This window comes from Pongo abelii, chromosome 9, assembly GCF_028885655.2.
Source record: "Pongo abelii isolate AG06213 chromosome 9, NHGRI_mPonAbe1-v2.0_pri, whole genome shotgun sequence".
Lineage (NCBI taxonomy): Eukaryota > Metazoa > Chordata > Mammalia > Primates > Hominidae > Pongo > Pongo abelii.
In genome coordinates this window covers 78,576,743-78,597,289 of record NC_071994.2, presented here as the reverse complement: position 1 = coordinate 78,597,289, position 20,547 = coordinate 78,576,743, and the positions used below count along the sequence as shown (strand labels likewise).

The 20,547-nt window shown below is 36.1% G+C and overlaps 1 protein-coding gene across 21 annotated transcripts in view; it reads right to left on the bottom strand.

Moving 5' to 3' along the window:
* Positions 1–20,547, bottom strand: part of EMSY (EMSY transcriptional repressor, BRCA2 interacting) — a 105,725-nt gene that overhangs the window by 10,546 nt on the left and 74,632 nt on the right. For 14 of the 21 annotated variants that reach the window (XM_054524841.2, XM_024255629.3, XM_054524842.2 and 11 more), the window contains 6 exons: positions 16,999–17,135; positions 13,620–13,793; positions 11,781–11,979; positions 4,183–4,347; positions 2,250–2,405; positions 558–599 (listed from right to left, as the gene is read on the bottom strand). In XM_054524841.2, the coding sequence (XP_054380816.1) occupies positions 558–599; positions 2,250–2,405; positions 4,183–4,347; positions 11,781–11,979; positions 13,620–13,793; positions 16,999–17,135 (873 nt within the window). The remainder of the gene's footprint in view (positions 1–557; positions 600–2,249; positions 2,406–4,182; positions 4,348–11,780; positions 11,980–13,619; positions 13,794–16,998; positions 17,136–20,547) is intronic. The other 7 variants (XM_024255632.3, XM_024255638.3, XM_024255639.3 and 4 more) reach the window with 2 other exon arrangements.

Here is a 20,547-nt window from a genome sequence, read left to right as displayed (position 1 = left end):
TACCATCCATATTAATCTTCATAATTATTACATTAAGCACTTTTTTATTAAGAAGTGAAATGGATTTTAAAAAGATCAACTAAGTCTATTTAAAAATAATTCTCCTTCAACTATAAATTACTTCACGGTAATTCTCCAGAGTTCAGGAAAGTTACAGAGAACTAGTACCCACTGCAGAATGATACAAACGGCAGGCCAAGCAGCTGGCTTTTAAGTCAAAGAAAATGCTCAATATGGCTGTGGATATCATGGGTGGAGATTATGGAAGAAGGTCACAGAATAAACACTTGGAAAATAGCTGAAGTGACCTTAACTGGGCCATATAAACACCATAAAGCAGTCATTTTTATTAAAGAACTCTTTTTTCCACTGTCAAAATGCTCATTTCTGAGAAAGAATTCCACTATTCTACAAAAGAAAAATCTCTCTTCCTTTCACTAAGTGGAGCTTACCTTTCCTCTACCAGATGAGAGTAGAGCGCATCCATTTAAGTGGTTCCCCCCAAAACAATCATCTTTTACCTTCAGTGATACTACAAATGGATGCACACCACTTACCTAGAAGGGGAAAAGCAACCTCTGTCCCCTCATCAGTGCGTTCTGAAAGGATAAGTAAGGGAAGAAATCATAGGTCTTTTCATCTGTTCACCATGCAAGAATCTAGTCTACCCCCAGAGGTTATTTACGTTCCCCAGAATACTGGCCTCTGCTTTAATTAGCTTTCTGCTAAATATCTCTAAAGAAAGATTCTAGATGGCTTTCCATATCTTACCTGGATTTTTCCCTTTGGCAATTTTAACCCATTAGTCTTAATAATATTATCTCCTAAAATGATGCCAAAGAATTCCTTTTCTTTTTGGTATTTATGTCCTTCAAATATCTGTAAGTTTACGTTCTCATTTAATCACTGCTAAAGAAAACTTAAGAAAGGAGTCCTCTACATATTGTCTCATAAGTCATCTCTCTTAAACCCTTTAATTATTCACATTACTGCTCTCTGATCTATTTCAAATTTCAAGGTAATAAAGTGTCCAAAAGAGAAAGCAGTATTCCAGGTGTGGTCTAATCAGAATAGGAGATAAATAATCTATCTTGTTTTATTTCTCTATATATGCCATCTAAAAATCTCAGTGTTTTGCTGCCAGACCACATTTTAAACATATAGCTAATCTGCTTTCCACCAGAACTTGTAAGTATTTACATGGATTTAAGGGTTTTTTGGCTTGTTTTTGTTTTTATTTTGAGACAGAGTCTCCCTCTGACACCCAGGCTGGAGTGCAGTGGCACAGTCTCAGCTCACTGCAACCTCCGCCTCCCGGATTCAAGGGATTCTCGTGCCTCAGCCTCCCGAGTAGCTGGGACTACAGGGAAGTGCCACCACATCCGGCTAATTTTTGTAGTTTTAGTAAAGACGGGGTTTCGCTATGTTGGTCAGGCTGGTCTCAAACTCCTGACCTCAAGCAATCTGCCCGCCTCGGCCTCCCAAAATGCTGGGATTACAGGCGTGAGCCACTGCATCTGGCTAAGGTTTTCTACTTTTTTAAAAATATTAAAAGGACCGGATTTTATTTCTTCTTTCTCCCTTGACTCACATTCCCACAAAACTAAAAACTCTAGATGCATAAAAATACTTATTCTAGGCCAGGCGCAGTGGCTCATGCCTGTAATTCTAGCACTTTGGGAGGCCAAGGTGGGCAGATCTCTTGAGCCCAGGAATTCAAGACCAGCCCGGGCAACATGGCGAAATCCCATCTCTACTAAAAATACAAAAAATTAACCAGGCATAGTGGCACACACCTGTAGTCCCAGCTACTCAGGAGGCTGAGGCAGGAGGATCACCTGAGCCCAGGAAATTGAGGCTGCAGTGAGTCATGATCGCGCCACTGCACTCCAGCCTGAGCGATGGGTGTGAGACCCTGTCTCAAAACAAACAAAGAAACAAAAAACAAACAAAACTCATTCTTAGACAAAAGATATTTTATCCTCTCCCTACAACTGTTGCTGTATATTCACAGTTGTTATTTATGGCTGACTTGTATTTTTATATTACCTACAAACTTCGTAACATCCTATTTTTTTTCCTAGTCATTAAAGACAGGGTAAATCCCAAGGATGGTGTGAATTTGCTCTGAAAACAAAGAGGAAAAAGGCTAAAAATATAAAGAATATATTCTCCCCCACACAATCATCCCATGAAATCCAGGAAGGTAGTTCTCCTACCTTAATACTACGTTTTAAGAGGACACCTACCAGTAGTGATGTATTCAGCTACTAGTTCTGACTCTACCACAGCAATTGATGGACTCTCAGGAGAATGTCTCTTTTCCTGGGTCATCTGAATAGGCACTGCCATTTGACTCAGGTCAATAGTGGGTTGTCTTGGTTTAGATTCCAATTTTTCCTTTACTGCATAAAAAAGTCAGGGGAAAAGTTAACTTTTATTACAAACAGGTACCAAAACCAGAGTTGTCCACAGGAATAATGAACCAGACCTCTGGGGTGCCACACTGGCAGTGACTAAGTAGACAGTGAATTGAAAAGAAAAAAGCAGATTGCTATGTATGGCTGTTTAGTGCACAACTTGCATAACCATACTCAGCAGCCTAGTAAGAAGGACCCACATACAATAACATAAAAATCATCTCCTTTTTATCTCTAAGCCAAACAACTGAATTTTTATCTTGTACACTCTCCTTAAGGTATTTCCTATACCCTTCTTCAAGGTATTCCCTGTGGTCTTGAGTTCATCAACCTAAAAACAAAGGGTGAATAAGCAGTACATAACATGATTTGCTCTAGGACACATCTACCCAGAATAGCACAACACAGTGACCAGTTTAATTTGAGCTATTAAAACTTCAAGATATCTCCAAAGGAATGTTACAATGTCTTCAACAACTTTTAAAGAATACAAATTTTCATTGTTAGAAAAAAATGGCTTCTCTGTTTCTAGAAAAATGTCTGATATAACAGTCTGGAATCAAGAATGATTTCCATTAATAGATTCACTTTCTACCTTGTTTACCTTGTTATCAACTTTTCTACAAAATCTATGCATTCAAAGTCCCCATCTCTATAAGGCATTAAGAGAAATGGCTCAGCATGTCAACGACAAAGAACCGAAGAAATCCCTAAGGTCAAAAATAACACCGACAGAAGGGTTAACCAAAGACTTACATTAAATGCTAGTAATCTTTGGATCAAACAAGGTGGAAGTTACAATAAACGGTAACCAGTAACTAAGTCCACTGAATGTTCATACCCACTGAGTACATAACCTGACAAAAATCAAAACAATTAAACAAAATAAGTAAAACAACAACAACAACAACAAATACAAAAGTCACCCTACAAGTAGAGAGGACATTGAACTAGGAACCAAAAGATGAGTCTCACTCTGCCACTAATCAACTGGATAACCTCTCTAGATCTCAGTTTACTTATCCATAAAATGAAAGGTTTGGATGACATAATTGCTAAGGTCATTTAAATACTCTGAAAATCTTTGACCTATTATAAAGGAAAAGTCAGTATAACTTCCACAGGTTTGTTCTAGAGTTTATCAAAGATATTTAGTAATTAGAAATACTTATAGGATCTAATTATATGAGGACAACTTTGCATGACAGCTCAAGTGGCTAACCTATACTATTCAAAGAAATAAGTCTGAAGATAAAATTCAAACAAATCAGAATGTTAGCCAGGGCCACTAAAGGTGTTTTGTGCTCTACCAACATCAAGGAGGATGGCAAGGCCCTTCAATCTGCCTCCTGCTATTCTTCAATGCAATTGGCAACTGTACTGTATCTAGCCTTGTGCTTAGAAGTGATAGAACTACTCCTTTCTAGTGCTAAGGAACAATAGGACTGTCCATTTTAAGCAAAAGACAAAGAAGACAGAGCTGTCAATTTTTTTTCTCTTTTCTACAGATAGTGCATCTGTACTTCAATATTCCTGTGCACATCTTACTGAACTAACAAGTAAACCAGACTGTACCAATGATTATAGACAAGTCCAGAGGGGGGAAATGTGCTCAAATAATAGCAATAATAATAATAATAGTAATAGTAATAATAGTAATAATAATAAAAATAATAGTAATAATAATAACAGTGGTAGTATTTTAGCACAACCCGTCTCTAGAGAAAACATGCTTCATTCAATTGAGCATGTGAATTCATACCTGTTGTCTGTTGGAGTTCTAACAGAGCTTTGATTGTTGAAGTAGCTGATTGTGATTCACTGGATACATCCTGATAAATTATGGTAGGGCTAGTCTCCATTGCAATCTCATGTTCTGACCAATCCTGACGCCGGGAAGCAATTACATGAACTACAGGCTGGGAATCTGTTTTATATTAGTTAAAAAAAAACAAACCCTATAAACAAAGTTTCTCTTAAAAAAAAAACAAAAACAATTTTTTTGTCTGTTTGCTTATCTTTCTATTTATTGTAAACTTCATGCTTTATCTCCCCAAGAAGACTATAAGCCCCTAGAAGGCATAATGTCTTTCACTTCTGAATTCACTTATTCATTCACTCATTCATTGATTTCACAACAAACTGGACATTCATGTGCCAGAATCTAGATATGGCATTGAAGATATAAAGGAGCTCATAGAATAATCAGAGGATGCTCAAGAAGCACATAGTCTGGTTGGGGAGACGGACATGTAAAAAGACAAATTACAATTCAATGTGATAAATGCTATTATAAATAGATACGCATATGTGTAGGTGAGTGCATGTTTGTGTATAGTAAGAACAAAATACTGTAGGAGTCTTATTTTCTCCAATGCACCTGAAAATATGTGTTCTATTACAGCCTGAGCATTCTGTCAACACTTATTGGATAGCTGAATTACTGAAGGAAATCCTGTTCACTGCCAGCAAGAAAAGACAGATGACCTAGAACCAGCACGATATAACAGGACAAGTGTAACATCTGGAGCTCAAAGTCGTGGATTATAGCCCTAACTACATCAATTATTAGCAAGTTGATTCTTTGGGTCTTAGTTTCACTAGCTCTAAAATGGGAATAAAATTACCTCTCTTCCTCACAGGATTTCTGAGTATGCAATGAAATGATACATGGAAATGAGCTTCATAAACTATGAAGGCCAATAGAAATGTTATTATTGTTGCTATTGTAGCTTGGAAGTTCTCAATTCTAAGACCCTTTGTTAGTTTCAAAATAAATTACAGCCCTAATCCAAGGCTTATTATATTCATGCTATACAGGTACACATATAAATAATAAATGTGCATCAAATCAAGCAACAAGTTTTTTTTTAGTTTTCTACCTATAAAATAAGCAAGTTGGACTAGACTATTACAAACTTCCTAAACTCCTTTGTCCAAGACACCATAGAGGAAATTGTGGAGGATATAAAGGCATGATTCCTTCTTCTAAATTCAGATTATAATGGGGGAAACATCAAATAAAGATATATGGCTTTGTAGCTTGGGGCAAATATCAAATGATTAGGGCAAACAAGACAAATAGAAAGTAAGAGGCTGCTTTGAATTGGGATGGTCAGTGAAAGCATCACAGAAGAACGAAAAGAATTCAAGTAGCCCCCAAAACAAGAATAAACATAATAAACGTTTAACCCTCTATGAACCTTATATTTTTTTAAAGCCACAAAGTTGTTGAAAAATGTTGGGGCAAGGGGAACAACTCTTCCAACAAAACAGTCTTCCTGAAAAAAACAAAATCAATATACGATAGATCTAGAATTTTTAATTACCACAAACAAACTATATTTTCCTCCCCAAAACACCAGGTAGAATATATGCCACACTAAAGATATATAATTTTCCATTAAACTTCGCCAGAAATACAGAAGACTGGATGCTATCCTACAATACCAAATGCTATGTGAAGCATAGAGCAGCTTTTATTCATTTTCAGTAGATATGTAGACTTTAAACTTAAGAGAATTGATTATATTATGAAACTATTCCTTTTATATAACTTAAGCTCTCAAACTTAAGAAATTTTCATAATGATATAGGCAAAGAATGACTTTGCAACCCAACCCTGCAAGACACACTGAATATCCAGAAAAAGGCAGGGATTCTGTTTATAGACATAAGGTAGAAAGAGATAGGAAAAAGGGAAAACAAATTTCCATAGGAGAGCATCTATCAAAGACCATTATCCCAAACAACATCACCTTGTAGGTACTAGAGAGATTGCTACATCTCTTTCTGTCTATACTCAGAAAGAGCAGCTGACCATCATAAGTATCACTGTAGCAACCCTGTGAGACAAGATGAGTATGTGAACCTATGTGAAAACCCATCTTTAAATGATTCTCTCTCCTACTTTTGGCTTATGCTTAGACCTAAATGAAGCTACTGTCTATCAAGTCACGGAATGCAGTGACTAGGAAATCAGGAGCTTGCACCAGTAACATGTGCTTATGCAGTGTGTGTTCATCTAAACTTCCTGCGTCTCTTGCAGATGGCAGCCTGTCCCTCAGAACAAGTCTTTCTGCACTGAACAAGTATTTATTGGATACCTACTACATGTTAGATACTAGAGATATACACTTTAACATTATACTCAAAGGCAGACTCAGACATCTCTATGGAAGAATATCTCCTATGTCTCTATTATAAATGGCCTAGATCATACTTTCATAGAATCTTAAGACTTCTCCATTAGAAGGGATCTTAAAGTTTGTTTAATGCTGCCATCAATCTTATACTATAATCTTCACAATATTCCCATGGGTCTGAGAACTCCAGCACCAAAGTACTCACTACTTTCTAAGACAGTTTCCTTACAACTCTGCACAGTTATGACAATCAGAAAGCTTTTTCATATTGAGTAGAAATAGGTCTTGTGACTTCTACTTAGCGCTTCTAGGTCTGTTCCTGTATCCACAAAGACCAATTCTTTTCCTTCTTCCACATTACAGTCCTGAAGATAACTGACAAAAGCTCCTATGTCCCCACCAACCCAACCCACCCCCATCTTCTCTTCTTCATGATAAATCCTGTCTCCACCAACTATTGCTCATACAAAGTGATTCTAAATACCTTACACATCTAAATCATTGCTTCTAAACTAAACCTAAGTATCTATATCCCTTTTACGATATAATATATACCTTCCCTCTGAAGCACTGTCATAAAGCTCAAGGACTTCACAGTATTTAATTGCCTAGACAGCAAGGTCCAAAATGTTCCAGAGAACATTTGTTCCTCAAGATGTTCTGCAAAAAAAGGGTTCCATGGTCAAAAAAGTTGGGGAACATTTTATATTGTATCTTCCACTCTTAATCTTTCATATACATATTAGCACATAATTGCTCTGAAAGTTCTGCAATAAGTATGTTTCTGCTCAACCTGGATTTATTCCCCACCCTCACCTTGACGTACTGAGATCATGAAACTTCAGAAAGAAATCATTCTAGAAACTGAGTTATGACTTACTCAAAGCAATGTCTTTACAAGATACATTTTTGTATTTGACTCATGCCTTATTCCATTATAAATCTCTGCCCTTGGTTTTGTCTCCTTGTTTTCTCCCATTTCACTTAATATAATCTTATATTTTAATCCACCTTAAAACCTTTTGGAAACAAAGCATAATATAAATAATCTTTAATACGTGTTTAAAAAAAAATCTGGAACCCATTCCCAAATATGTTCTAGGCTACCCCATTCCCAAATGAGAAAGGGGAAAAAGCTCATTTAGGAAGAAAAGCACAGGAACGATATGACATATGACCTGATCTTCAGTAAGTGACCTAGGCGAGGATGGCCTTAATCCATTAGGTTTGGTCACCTAGCTATCTATCCATAACTAGGTGTATACTACTTACTACTTAAAAGGCCCACTCACAAGGTTAGGGGGAACTCCAGAAAAAAAAAAAAAAACATTTTGGACTCAGGCAACAAAAATAAGTTTATAAGGCTGCAGCTTAACCCAATGCCACAGTTATTATGGTTGCTGCTCTGCTATTTGTTCATTCTGTGAAACTTTTACTGAGTACCTTCTCAGTCCTAACTGAACTATTTGGATAAATGCCAGATATGTATGAAGATGAATACGATCTTTAAGCTTGAGAAGCTAGTAGCCTAGTGGAAAAGAAAATAATTATAACATACAAACAAACACAATATACAAAATAAAATGGTCAGTGTTAAAAGAGCTGATGTACAAAGCAATATTGGAAGCCTAACACAGAAGAATGAATCCTCTCAGGGTGATCAAGGAAAGTCTCAAAATAGGGTGATGATATTCTAGCCTATAAGGAGACAGTTGAGAAATAAAAATTTCTCTTCCTTGGGGGTGGAGGACAGCAGGTGAAGTTCAGAAACCACAAGTGGAATCAAGGCATTCTCTTGGCATACGTTGTCCTTATTCCAGGACTTGTGTAGCAGAAGTCACCAGAAAAAGGACCTGAAGTCAAGAAAAGATTGATTTTTCCTTAGAGTAGAATGCCAACTATTAAATGTGCAAAGAATAATGAACTTCGGAAAATCATCTATGGATGCTAAAACTACTGGATAAGTGTTTGATGAGGAACATGATATTTATATCATGTACCTTCCTACAAATTACAATTAATCTGAAAGGGAAACATGTTAACTTCATAGTGGAGAAAACTAGAAGACATCATCTTAACCAAGTGATCAATGTTAACATCATCTATGCTGGGACAAACTGACATCATGTTTCTCCTGATAAAACTGAGGATATAACATCCTATCTATGGAATTCCTGATGAATCTAATCATGAGGAAACATCAGACAAAACCAAACTGAAGAATATTCTACAAAGTAACTGACCTACACTCTTCAAATATTAAAGTCAAGAAATACAAAGAAAGGCTGAGGACCTATTCCAGGTTAAAGAGAATTAAAAAACCACGACAGTTAAATGCAGCTAAATGCAATGTGTCGACCTGAATTTTATTGAGGACAGGTGAAAACCATAAAGAACATTATTAGCTAATTAACAATATTTGGATATGGATTGTAAATTAGATAATTATTATAACATTAAATTTCTTGACTTTGATAATTGTATCTTAGTCATAAAGAGAAGAATCCTTAAGAAATATAGGCCTACAAATGTAAGTAAATATAAGAAACATGTTAGCTCAACTTACTCTCACATGGTTAAGAAATTTTAAAAATATACACACACACAGCAGAAGGGGGGCAAAGAATCAACAACAAAGCAAATGGGGCAAAATGTAAATAAGTAGTGAATCTAGGTAAAGAGTATACACGGGAGTTCTTTTTACTATCCTTGCAACTGTTCTGTAATTTTGAAATTATGTCAAAAGAAAAGGTTACTTTAAAAAGAAAAAAGTGGCTAAAAACTACAAAAGCAACAATGTAACAGAAAAATAAACTATGTAGTACTTACATTCCTAATAAGTAGGAATATTCTCATATACTTTGAAAATCAGCATGACCTGAGACTAACCAACATCTTAATCCCTTTCTCTTTAAATCACAGCATATATATTCCCAGACCTAGTCTTTGTAAGAATGTAGTAAATAGCTATACAAGGCGATAAGGGGAGGGGCAAACAGATTATAAAAATCTGCCTTATAGTCAACTATGCCTATTCTAAATTGTGAAATTTTCTGTTATAGAATATTTTAAAAAGTAATATACAATGAAAGATATATTAGGTTGGTGCAAAAGTAATTGCAGTTTTGCCATTAAAAGTAATGGCAACTGCTTTTGCACCAACCTAATAGAATAAAAACAGAAGATGCAAACTTATGTCCCATTCTTAGAATAAAAACTGAAGATTCAGCCGGATGCAGTGGCTCACGCCTATAATCCCAGCACTCTGGGAGGCCGAGGCGGGTGGATTACTTGAGGTCAGGAGTTCAAGACCAGCCTGGCCAACATGATGAAACCCTGTCGCTACTAAAAATACAAAAAATCAGCTGGGCATGGTGGCGCGTGCTTGTAATACTGGCTACTCAGGAGGCTGAGGCAGGAGAATCGCTTGAACCCAGGAGACGGAGGTTGCAGTGAGCCAAGATCGCACCACTGCACTCTAGTCTGGGCAACAAGAGTGAAACTCCATCTCCAAAAAAAAAAAAAAAAAAAAAAAACCCTAAAGATTCAACTAATGAAATGGCATGTTCGGGAAGTACTAATTGGTTTACAGCTCTCTTAGGAAAGGACTAACAATTTCAAAGGATAACCTGGGATTATGTATATACAGACTTCTACTGTTCATGTCCCCTTTTTGCACCAACTCATACTAAACATTTTATCTGCCCTCTTTGAAAATATATCTTGTATATCTCGAGTGCAAAAAAGGCCAGTATTGCTCAAGAAACTGCAGACCAAAAGAAATGATTGGAGAATAAGCATCAACCAAGTGTAACCAGCAGATAATTGACTCATAGTTAATACAGAATGATAAAGTCCATCTTAGCAAACGGATTCAGAAAATATTACTATCACTGATAATATGCTGAAGGAAACTACCCACTCTCTATAATGAGGGACATATTATGTTTGTTAAAAATCAACATTTTCATTTATTTTTAACTGATGAATTTTCAAAGAACATTTTGAATGCTTTCTTATCCTCTCCTCTCCTCACTGGAGTGTCAACTTTCAGACTTTGGCATTTTTTTGTTTACTAATAAAATTCTTATACTAGAGTTGCATGTGTATTTTTTAAATCCCCTATTCTAGATTTAGATTTTATGCTCCTGGAGGGCAAGAACTATATTGTACTCTTCTGTAGGGTCTAGCATAATGCTTAGTATGTAGTATAAACTAATAAATAATTGTCAAATTGAATTAATGGACTAATCAGCAATGTGAACCATGTAAGACTAATCTGGGAAGACTCCACCAAAGAGTTAAAATACTAGTGTTTGCACAATATGAAGACTGTGTATAAGAAAAGTGAAGTTGCTAAGAAAGCACTCCAGAGAGGATAATGGGAAGGCCGAGAGAGGGAATGGAGAGAGTGTGGAAAGAACAAGGGAAGATAAACAGCTTTGCTTAGATGCATCAGAGCACATAAGCACAGACATAAATGTACCACCCAACGATAAGGGCAGTTAAGATAACTGAGAGACATGAGTACTAGATTTGTAGAAGGTCTCAAAGCTTATGATCATGATTTTATTTCAAGAGATTTCGTAGAAGAGTAACATAATTCAAACAGCACCGAGGACAAAGAGTTTTCTGCTGTAGAATCTAGCTTCATCGTTCCTTCCATATAATTAGGACAACCATATGATTATCTGGGATACTTTTCAGAGTGAAAGGGAGTACTTTAATAATTGTGCCAGAATAACATAAACTAGGACTTGTCTCATGCAAATTGGAATGTATAGTCACCCTACTTACAGCCCACTTACAGTCTACCTCTGACCACCTTGATTCTTTCTCAGGGTACAACCATTTCAAAATATATATTCACTTCTTTACATACTTTTTCTCCTACTTACCCAAACCAGAGAGGAAGAATATGAAAATTACCATCTGGGAATCATAACTCTATCCAGTTTAATATTACCTACCTGACAGATTCGTCATCTAAAGTTAATTATTTGATGAACATATTCCATGCAGGAAAGAATGGTAACCTTTACCAAAAATAAAATTTCAGCTCACCGATTTAACATCAAACAACAAAAAAAAATAAAGGAAAAGAATTGACAGAGCATACAAATTTGTTGTGAAATGCGTAGAAGCAACCTCTATTTTAGAACTTGAGCACTATGTCAGTAGTACTTACATAAATCAGAAGTAAAATAGATCTTACCTTGGGAACTCTGGGAGGACTCTGTAGAAGAGGAACTACTATCTGTATAATTCTGTGGCTCTTCTTTTCCTTCCTGAATAGATGAATTACCAGCCTCTGCTACCCTGGATGCCTGCTGCAATGTTTCTGTTACTAGCTGTCTTGTTTGTTCACTAACAACTGTCGCTTGAAAAGTCACTGGTTTGGGTTTAATAAGAACCTAGGAGAAAAGCAGAAATATACTGAGATAAAATTTTAGAAAACGATTTAAAAATGCTAAACTTCTAGGTCATAAACTAATATTTTCCTGGTATGGAAAATATTCCGTATGTTATACTTTTTAGGCACAGCATTGCTCATCAAAGCGTAATTCAATCTACAGACAAATTACAGTGAAAGCCATATACAATGTTTTAAGTGGTACATGCCAGACCGCAATAGCCAGGATTCTGACAAGAACCTTTGTGCCTGTTTGCCTATGACTTCAGGAGTCATTTTATAATCTGTAGACCATATAGTAAAATGATATCCACAAGCTGAGGATGGCAGAACAAAAAGACACAAGGAGTCTAGATTCCCAGTGGAATTTTTGTGCTGCAATATCAGTCCAGGACTTCCTCCCTCTGAACTTTTATTAATATAATAAAAATAAAACCCTAATCTGTTTGAGCGAGTGTTCTTCAAGTTTTTTTTTTTCTTTTTTTTTATTAGAAACTAAATCAAATTCCTAATTGACACTCCTGCAAAAAGTAAAACTTGCTTGGGACCTAATCTTTGAAGAAACCCCAGATGAATATTGATTTGACAACTATCAGAAGCAACATGGAACATGTGTTGGATCAACTCCTGGCAAAAGTCAAAAACAGACAGTGAAACAAGTGAAATGGGAGAAAATTTTCAAACTGGGCCATTCTATTTCAAAATCTGAACTCTAGGAGTTAACTTCAATTGGGTCCATGGAATAAAAACTATTAACTCATAATTATTTTTGTTTCTACCACACATAAGATTCTAAAATTTCTCAGACTCTATTAAGTTACCCATTTCCAAGAGTTAAAAAGGAAAACATGGTTTATACCATACTTTAGATGAAGCAAATGAAATTATTACAATTAAACTCCATAGGCAATTTGGACTTGTCACAAAGCTTATTTTTTTTTTTTAGATACGTAAAGTATTTGGCTATAATTCTGAGAGAACAGATTCTAAAAGTAAATTAGTAATTTATAGGTAAATCAATACCTCTTACAAAAATTCTAGGATGGCATTTCTCAACCAAAACTAATAGTGCTTCCCTCAATATTCTCAGAAAAGCAAAATACCTACAAAATAAACAGTAGCCTAGCAACATATGATTAGATCCTGAGCCTCAAATTCCGAGGCAAATTTTCAGAAAAGTTCCCTTATCTTCTATTGATTAAAAAATAAATACAACTCTAGCTTATCTATTGTTCAAGGATTCAAGCAAAGCTACTTTTATAAGTAAATAAAATGCTTTTGAAGGCAATGGTAGCTTATAAAAAGTAAATATTTTTCTTTGAGTGATTCTGAATGACTATGATCCTCCCTCAACCACCCCCCTCAAATCACAAAATACACCTTCAGCAAATTGTATTCCCAGGTAATTATTTCCCCATAATCTTTGCTGATAGCACGACATACACATTTAGATATCTTTAAGAAAGTACTGAAAAGATAAATGAAGTTTTGACAATACGTGAATAATTAACATGTTCAAACATAACTTTTAACAATCTGATTTCTTAAAGATTGCTGATCTTTTCCTTCAAATTTCTACCCGGGAATTTTAAAAATTGAAAATATTTAACAGCCAAGAAAAATCATCATCTTATAGCATACCTGCGTTTTCCCTTGCTGCCCATAAACAATTTTTGTTGGGATGATTTTAGCTGCTGGTTGAACTGTAGAACCTATTCCTTTTGGCTGCGTTACAATCATTTTGGTGATGGGTCTTGTAGCAGTGAGGATAGCTGGCTTTGCTCCTGTTGGCACTGTCTGAATAGTCTTTTCTCCCTAAATTGAAGTGAATGATTATATAAGAGATTTACATGCATATAAATGATAAAGTCCTCTCACTGAAAAATCAGTAAGGTTTTACCAGGATGATGAAAAAAGGGCTGTAGATTATGTAACAAAGTATAATGTTTCCAGGAAATCAAAAATCCTAGACTTCGTTGAAATGATCTAGAAAGTCATCTGACCAACTTTCTACCCAAAGAAGGAATTAATTATTCTCTGATGAGTAAGTTTTAAAAAATTACCACATGCAAAAATACTTATTACACTATCCCATTAATGGAATACATATATTATAATAGTCAAAAAATTCTGGAAGAAGGTATAGTACACTGCTAATGCTTGTCTCTAAGAATTGGGATTATAAGTCTTATCCCCCACATACATATTTATTTTCTAATTTATCTGAAATAAGTATTTGTGTAATTAGGAAATTACACAAATTTCCTATTTATACAGATTCCTACATATACCAGTAGCTAAATGTACACACATAAAATAAATCCCCTAAGTTCTACATATATGAAATTATAAGGATATATAGTAGAATGTCTACATGAAAAAGTATGGGCAAGCAAAATCAGCAGAGGTATTAACATTCTTTCTAAGGTTATATATAGGAAAAATTTGATGAACATATGCCATGAGGAAATAATGTTATATATTGTTAATAATATATAAGGTTACATATAGAAAAAAAGGAAGGGAAAACTCAGAGTGCTTCCTATGTTTTACTATTCATATATTACTAATATCCTTTTAGTCTATTAACTAGATAGCTTATATCCATTAACTTTTCATCATTTTCTATACTTTCATCTACTTTATTCTTAAGTACCATTTTCTGGTCACTCATGAAATCAACATCTTTTTACATGAACTTAACTAAATTAAGTTCAAATACAGTGACTTTACTAAATTATTAAAATTTTTAAAATTAAAATCCATAAACTTAAGGTGGAAATGAAAAGATTTGAGAATTTTCACCTCATCAGTTTTTCTTAATTTTTAGCCAGCATCATCTAAACGTGTGCCCATCTAAACTTAGCAGCCAGTAAAAACAAAGCACCCGGGTGAGCTGGCTAAAAAGCAATCATTGTGAATTCAGAGCTAAATATAATTACAAAAATCACAAGTTTAACTATCTGCTGTAATTACTTAAGGGAAACATGAAGCATCTGCCAATGGTGTTATTACTTATTTCAACACATGCATACTCTTCACAGCACCATCTCTGGAAAGAGCTCTAGTTCATTTGCCAAGAGCCACTAGTTTGCAAGTGACCACACCTATCTATTAAATAGCTCGATGGACCCTGTCCAAGTATGATGACCCACTCAAGCCAAACAAAACCAACTAGCAGCCTGTTTTTCAAAAAAGCTCTTCTGATGTGTGTTGTGGGCATGCATAGGTGAGCAAGTGGTGAGTAGAGGTGATTGTGCCTATGTGGTCTTTGGCGGGGGTGGCAGGGGCAGAGTCTTGCTCTGTCACCCAGGCTAGAGTACAGTGGCAAGATCTCAGCTCACTGCAACCTCTGCCTCCCAGGCTCAAGTGATCCTACACCTCAGCCTCCCAAGTAGCTGGGACTACAGGTGCACACCTCCATGCTAATTTTTGTAATTTTGTAGATATGGAGTTTCACCATGTTGCTCAGGCTGGTCTCAAACTCCTGGGCTCAAGTGATCCGCATGCCTTGCCTTCCCAAATTGCTGGGATTACAGGCATAAGCCTCCACACCCAGCCCAGAAAACGGTCTTATACGTTGATTTGCTTGTTTTACTAGAGCTGCCTGTGTCAAACGGTTGTTATCAGAGATATCTAACAGCTATGAATCACACATGACTCTTGGATCTTTGTGAACCACAGGGCCTAGAATACAAATCATCCCCTCTTACATATCAAGTTCTCTGAAACTGCAAACCACATTACAAAGGGTTCTGAAAATCTGAATTCTAATCCTGGCTTTACTTTTGGCTTACTATGTAAATTCAGGCTAGGAGCAATCTGTTTCCCCACACATTGAAAAAATCTAATGCTGGACCCCTACCAATGAAGCTTTTATGAGATCTACTTAAGTGAAGTATAGCAATCCATGTTCTAGTGAAGTTAGGCAAGGTAGGGACACTAACAAGCCTAAACAGGTAAGTACCAAGAATAACAAGAAGAAGAAAATCAATGATTGAGGACTTCTTATGTGCCAGGCACTATTCTAAGCACTTTCACAATAGCTACCAGTTACTGTTAAACAACCTCACTGGTAAAGATCATCAATCCCAATGTACAAATGAGGAAATTAAGAATGAGAGAGGTTGAATATGTCACCCAAGGTCAAACAACTACAATATGGAGAAACAAAGCCCTGGTTTGTCTAACTCCAAACCTCCTACCAACTGCCTTCAGAACTATAAATGAATCTGTTATTTATTTGATTTTTTTTTTTTTTTTTGAGGCAAGGTCTCACTCTGTTGCCCAGTCTGGAGTGCAGTGGCATGATCATGGCTCATAGCAGCCTCAAACTCCTGGGCTCATGTGATCCTCCCACTTTAGCCTCCCAAGTAGTTGGGAATACAGGTGCATGCTACCACACCTGGTTAATTTTTAAAATAAATTTTGGTAGAGGTGGGGGTCTTGCTTTGTTGCCAAGGCTGGTCTTGAACTCCCGGGCTAAAGCAATTCTCCCACCTCAGCCTCCCAACCAGCTGGGATTACAGGCATGTACCACCACACCCAGTCTGATTTTATTTTTTAATAGCTCAAAGAGGTAAAAATGAAAAAAAAAAAAAAAAAAAAGAAAGTAACAAATCCCCATCAATTAATTTAGTCTTAATCCCACATATTTCTCTTTGCCCACCCTAAGCCAAATACTAAGTCAGTATCTATTGACCATAAGCAGGAATAAAACAGTGCTCCAACAGAAGTCCCCCTACAGTTAAGCCAATGGAATTCTCTATCTGGACAAAGCTAAGCATCTAAATCATGGTCACAAGCAACCTAGCTATGAGCAAGTATGAGCAACATGCTTTAGAAATTACTGTGAAAAATGGCATCAGATGGTGGTGCTTTAACAGTTATTATATCCCAGCAGTGGTAAACCAAGCCATCTGGCTATTGTGGGGTTCTCAAGTCCTTGTGCAAATATTTATAAAGCTGGTCTTTAAATCCTCTGTGAATTGCTAAGTCTGCAGTTGAAGCTCTTACTTACTCCAGCATTTAGCAACGTTGTGACAACATTTTTGCCCGGGAGGCCTTGAATGGTCGTTCCTTTTCCTGTAGTCTTTTGTACAACAATCACGTTGGGCTTGGAAGTCATTGGGATTGTAGTGATTTTGGTAGTCGTTCCTTAGAAAAGGGGGAAGAAAAGGAGGCCTGAGTTAAGGACTAGAGATACTTGGTTATTTTTGTTTATATTATACACAATTAGTACATATAGTAAATGTCATTCCTAGATGACATGAAAGCTGTCAAGACGATGAAAATGAAGGCTTGGAATAGTAAGTTATAAGTCATACCAGAATGAGAGAATATTAAGAATTTACGCTTAAAGCAGTCATCTTTTTAGAATCTGAGAACCTATACACAAAACTCAGAATCTAAAAACATCAGTTTTACCATCAATATTCTTTATCTGACTAGTTAAAAGAAACAAATCACAATCTCTATTCCATGACATGTATTTCCCCCAAACCCAATATTATATCTGTGATTGAAGTGATGGGAAAATCCTTCAAAAAAGAACATGAAGTAAATACTTAAATTTACATAACACTAGGCTCTAGAAAAAATTAAGAAATAAGCCATGTATTTTTCTGTGATTAAAAAAGACAAAGTAGGCCAGGCGTGGTGGCTCACGCTCATAATCCCAGCATTTTGAGAGGCCAAGGCAGGCAGATCACCAGAGGTCAGGAGTTCAAGATCAGCCTGTCCAACATGGTGAAACTCTATCTCTACTAAAAATACAAAAAAATTAGCTGGGGGTGGCGGCAGGCGCCTGTAATCCCAGCTACTTGGGAGGCTGAGGCAGAAGAATTGCTTGAACCCAGGAGGTGGAGGTTGCAGTGAGCTGAGATTGCACCACTGTACTCCATCCTGGGCTACAGAGCAAGACTCAATCTCAAAAAAAAAAAAAAAAAAAAAAACAGACAAAGTAAACAATATACAAAACAAGTCACAGATTCAATGTATGCTTTTGTAATCTGCAGCGCTCTGGAGAGTCTGAGGATAAAACTCTACTTTGCATATATAAACTTATATTGTCAATTATTAAGATCTATCTAATAGGTCTATACCTACTGATCCAAACACAGTATTACTTTGCCCTCTCCCACACACCCTTCCATAATTGGCTTCTCTTCTACCTATCAAATCTACCTTCCAACCTTCAGATGTAAATTCTGGCGCAAATCTTTGATTTATTCCTTGTTTTCTTCTCTTTTTCAAAAAATTTGATTTTTATTTATTTATTTTTTTTAAGGCAAGGTCTTGCTCTGTCACCCAGACGGGAGTGGAGTGGAGCAACCACGGCTCATTGCAGCCTTGACCTTCTGAGCTCAAGTGGTCCTCCCACCTTACTTTTTGATTTTTTGTAGAAATAAGGTCTCACTATGTTGCCCTGGCCGCTGGCTGATCTCAAACTCCTAGGTTCAAGTGATCCTCCTGCCTCAGCTTCACAAAGTGTTGGAACTATAGGTGTGAGCCACTGTGCCTGGACTTTTTTTTTTTTTTTTAAGAGAGACAGGGTCTCACTCTGTTACCAGGCTGGAGTGCAGAGGCATGATCATATCTACTGCAGGCTTCAACTCCCGGGCTCACACAATCCTCCCATCTCAGCCTCTTAGGTACCTAGGACTACAGGTATGTGCCACCATGCCTGGCTAATTTCTGTATTTTTTGGTAGAGATGGGGTCTTACTACATTACCCAGGTTGGTCTTGAACTCCTGGCCTCAAGGGATCCTCCTGCTTCAGCCTCCGAAATCATTGGAATTACAGGCATGAGCCACCAGGCTTGGCCTGTTTCCTCATCTTAACTCCCTATACCTCTCAACAAGATGAAAGCCCCTTAATCTCCACACTGTACCTTCTTATGATTCCTCAGTGCTTAGCACAGTGGATGACAATTACATCCTTAAAAAACTAAATTTATCATGCCAAGAACCTGGAACATGTCAACTGGTTAAATTCCCTAATTTCCCATTTCGTTCCCAGTTCTAACTTTCCCTCATGTTTCAAAATCCTATTAATATATAATCTGTCCCTTAATCTACCATTTTGATCTAATTAGCATGTACTCCAGAGTACACACCATAAACTTTGATCTAAGAAGTAACTTCTTCATTATGGCTTCCCGTTACCTACTACACAAAGCCCAAACTCCCCTGCCTAGCTTTCCAGGCTTTGTCAGACCTTAATTTTTAGAATTAATTAACATATGCCTCTCCTTTAATGTGCTGGTTTCCACATTGGTCTTTGAGCATATAAATTCCAATGCTACTTTTGCTCCTGTAATTTCCTCTGCTTATGAAAAGAGGCATGTCAAGTTCTTCTATAGGTCTACATGTCATTTATCAAATGACTAAGCACAGAATTATTACTTAGTAAAAACATGAGCAATATGTCTTCAAAAAAATAATTAAACACAATTTTATTATTTTCCACTGGAAAACCTTAATATTCCTTACTTAAGTTTTATAAACAAAGTTACACTAAGAACAAGAATATTCTAGTTATATGTTAATTTTGGCAACACTGCTACAAAAAATGTCTTTATAATATATTTGCCATTATATGTCTCATTAGTCCAAGGTAACATGCTCTGAGGTTACATAAAAGAGCATTTTAATCTATGAACTAGCTTCACAACTGTTTTTCCATTTATTTGTAGTCTCTGAATAGTCAGCTGTTAAGAACTTCAAAAACCAAGCTGCCCATGATTCACTTATACTAACTTTAACTCTTAATTAACTTTAATCCCTCACATGTGATTAACTCTATAGATCTTTTTTGACATGGTTTCATACAGACCTCTTTTGACATGATTTACTATGCTTTTGACTTTATACCAAAGTACAAGGATCACTTTTTGACAAAACTTGCTTAACAAATGAATATTTTTACCTACTAAAATGTCTAATCCCTTCCATTACAGAGGTTTTTCAATTTATATGATAGTTGCAAACCAAGTCCACAAGTTTAACAAAATGTGGTGGGGGGGCAAATGTCAGAAAATAGAAGAAAAAGGAATAGCATAAGGAAAAGCAAGTCTAACATTATATTAAAATAGAATATAATTTATAATTGATAGAATGATCAATTATAAATTTCTGAAATTCTAGTGAACATGTTTCTGTATCGGGGATAAATACATTACATTGAAGAAGTATTACGCATTAAAAAAAAGTCACCCTCTATGCTTTCACAGTAGACTGATGTTCCCATGTTACAGCAAAATTATACAAGTTCACTTGTTCAGCATTTTTTAGGGCAGATAATAAAACTCATATATATATTCCTCTGTATCACAACACACAGCAGAGTATCTGGTTCGTAGCATATCAGAAGGACCCACCTATATAATCTTCACTTATAAAACAATCGAGATATAATGGGTACAAATAACTGTATATCCCATTTAGATAATAATGAACTATGATATTGATGCATTCCAGGCATTCTTATTTTTTAAAACGATCCCTGTAAAAGTTTGGGCATTGTAATAGGTAGGCTTAAAGAAGAACACAAATTTATTGGCTCAGA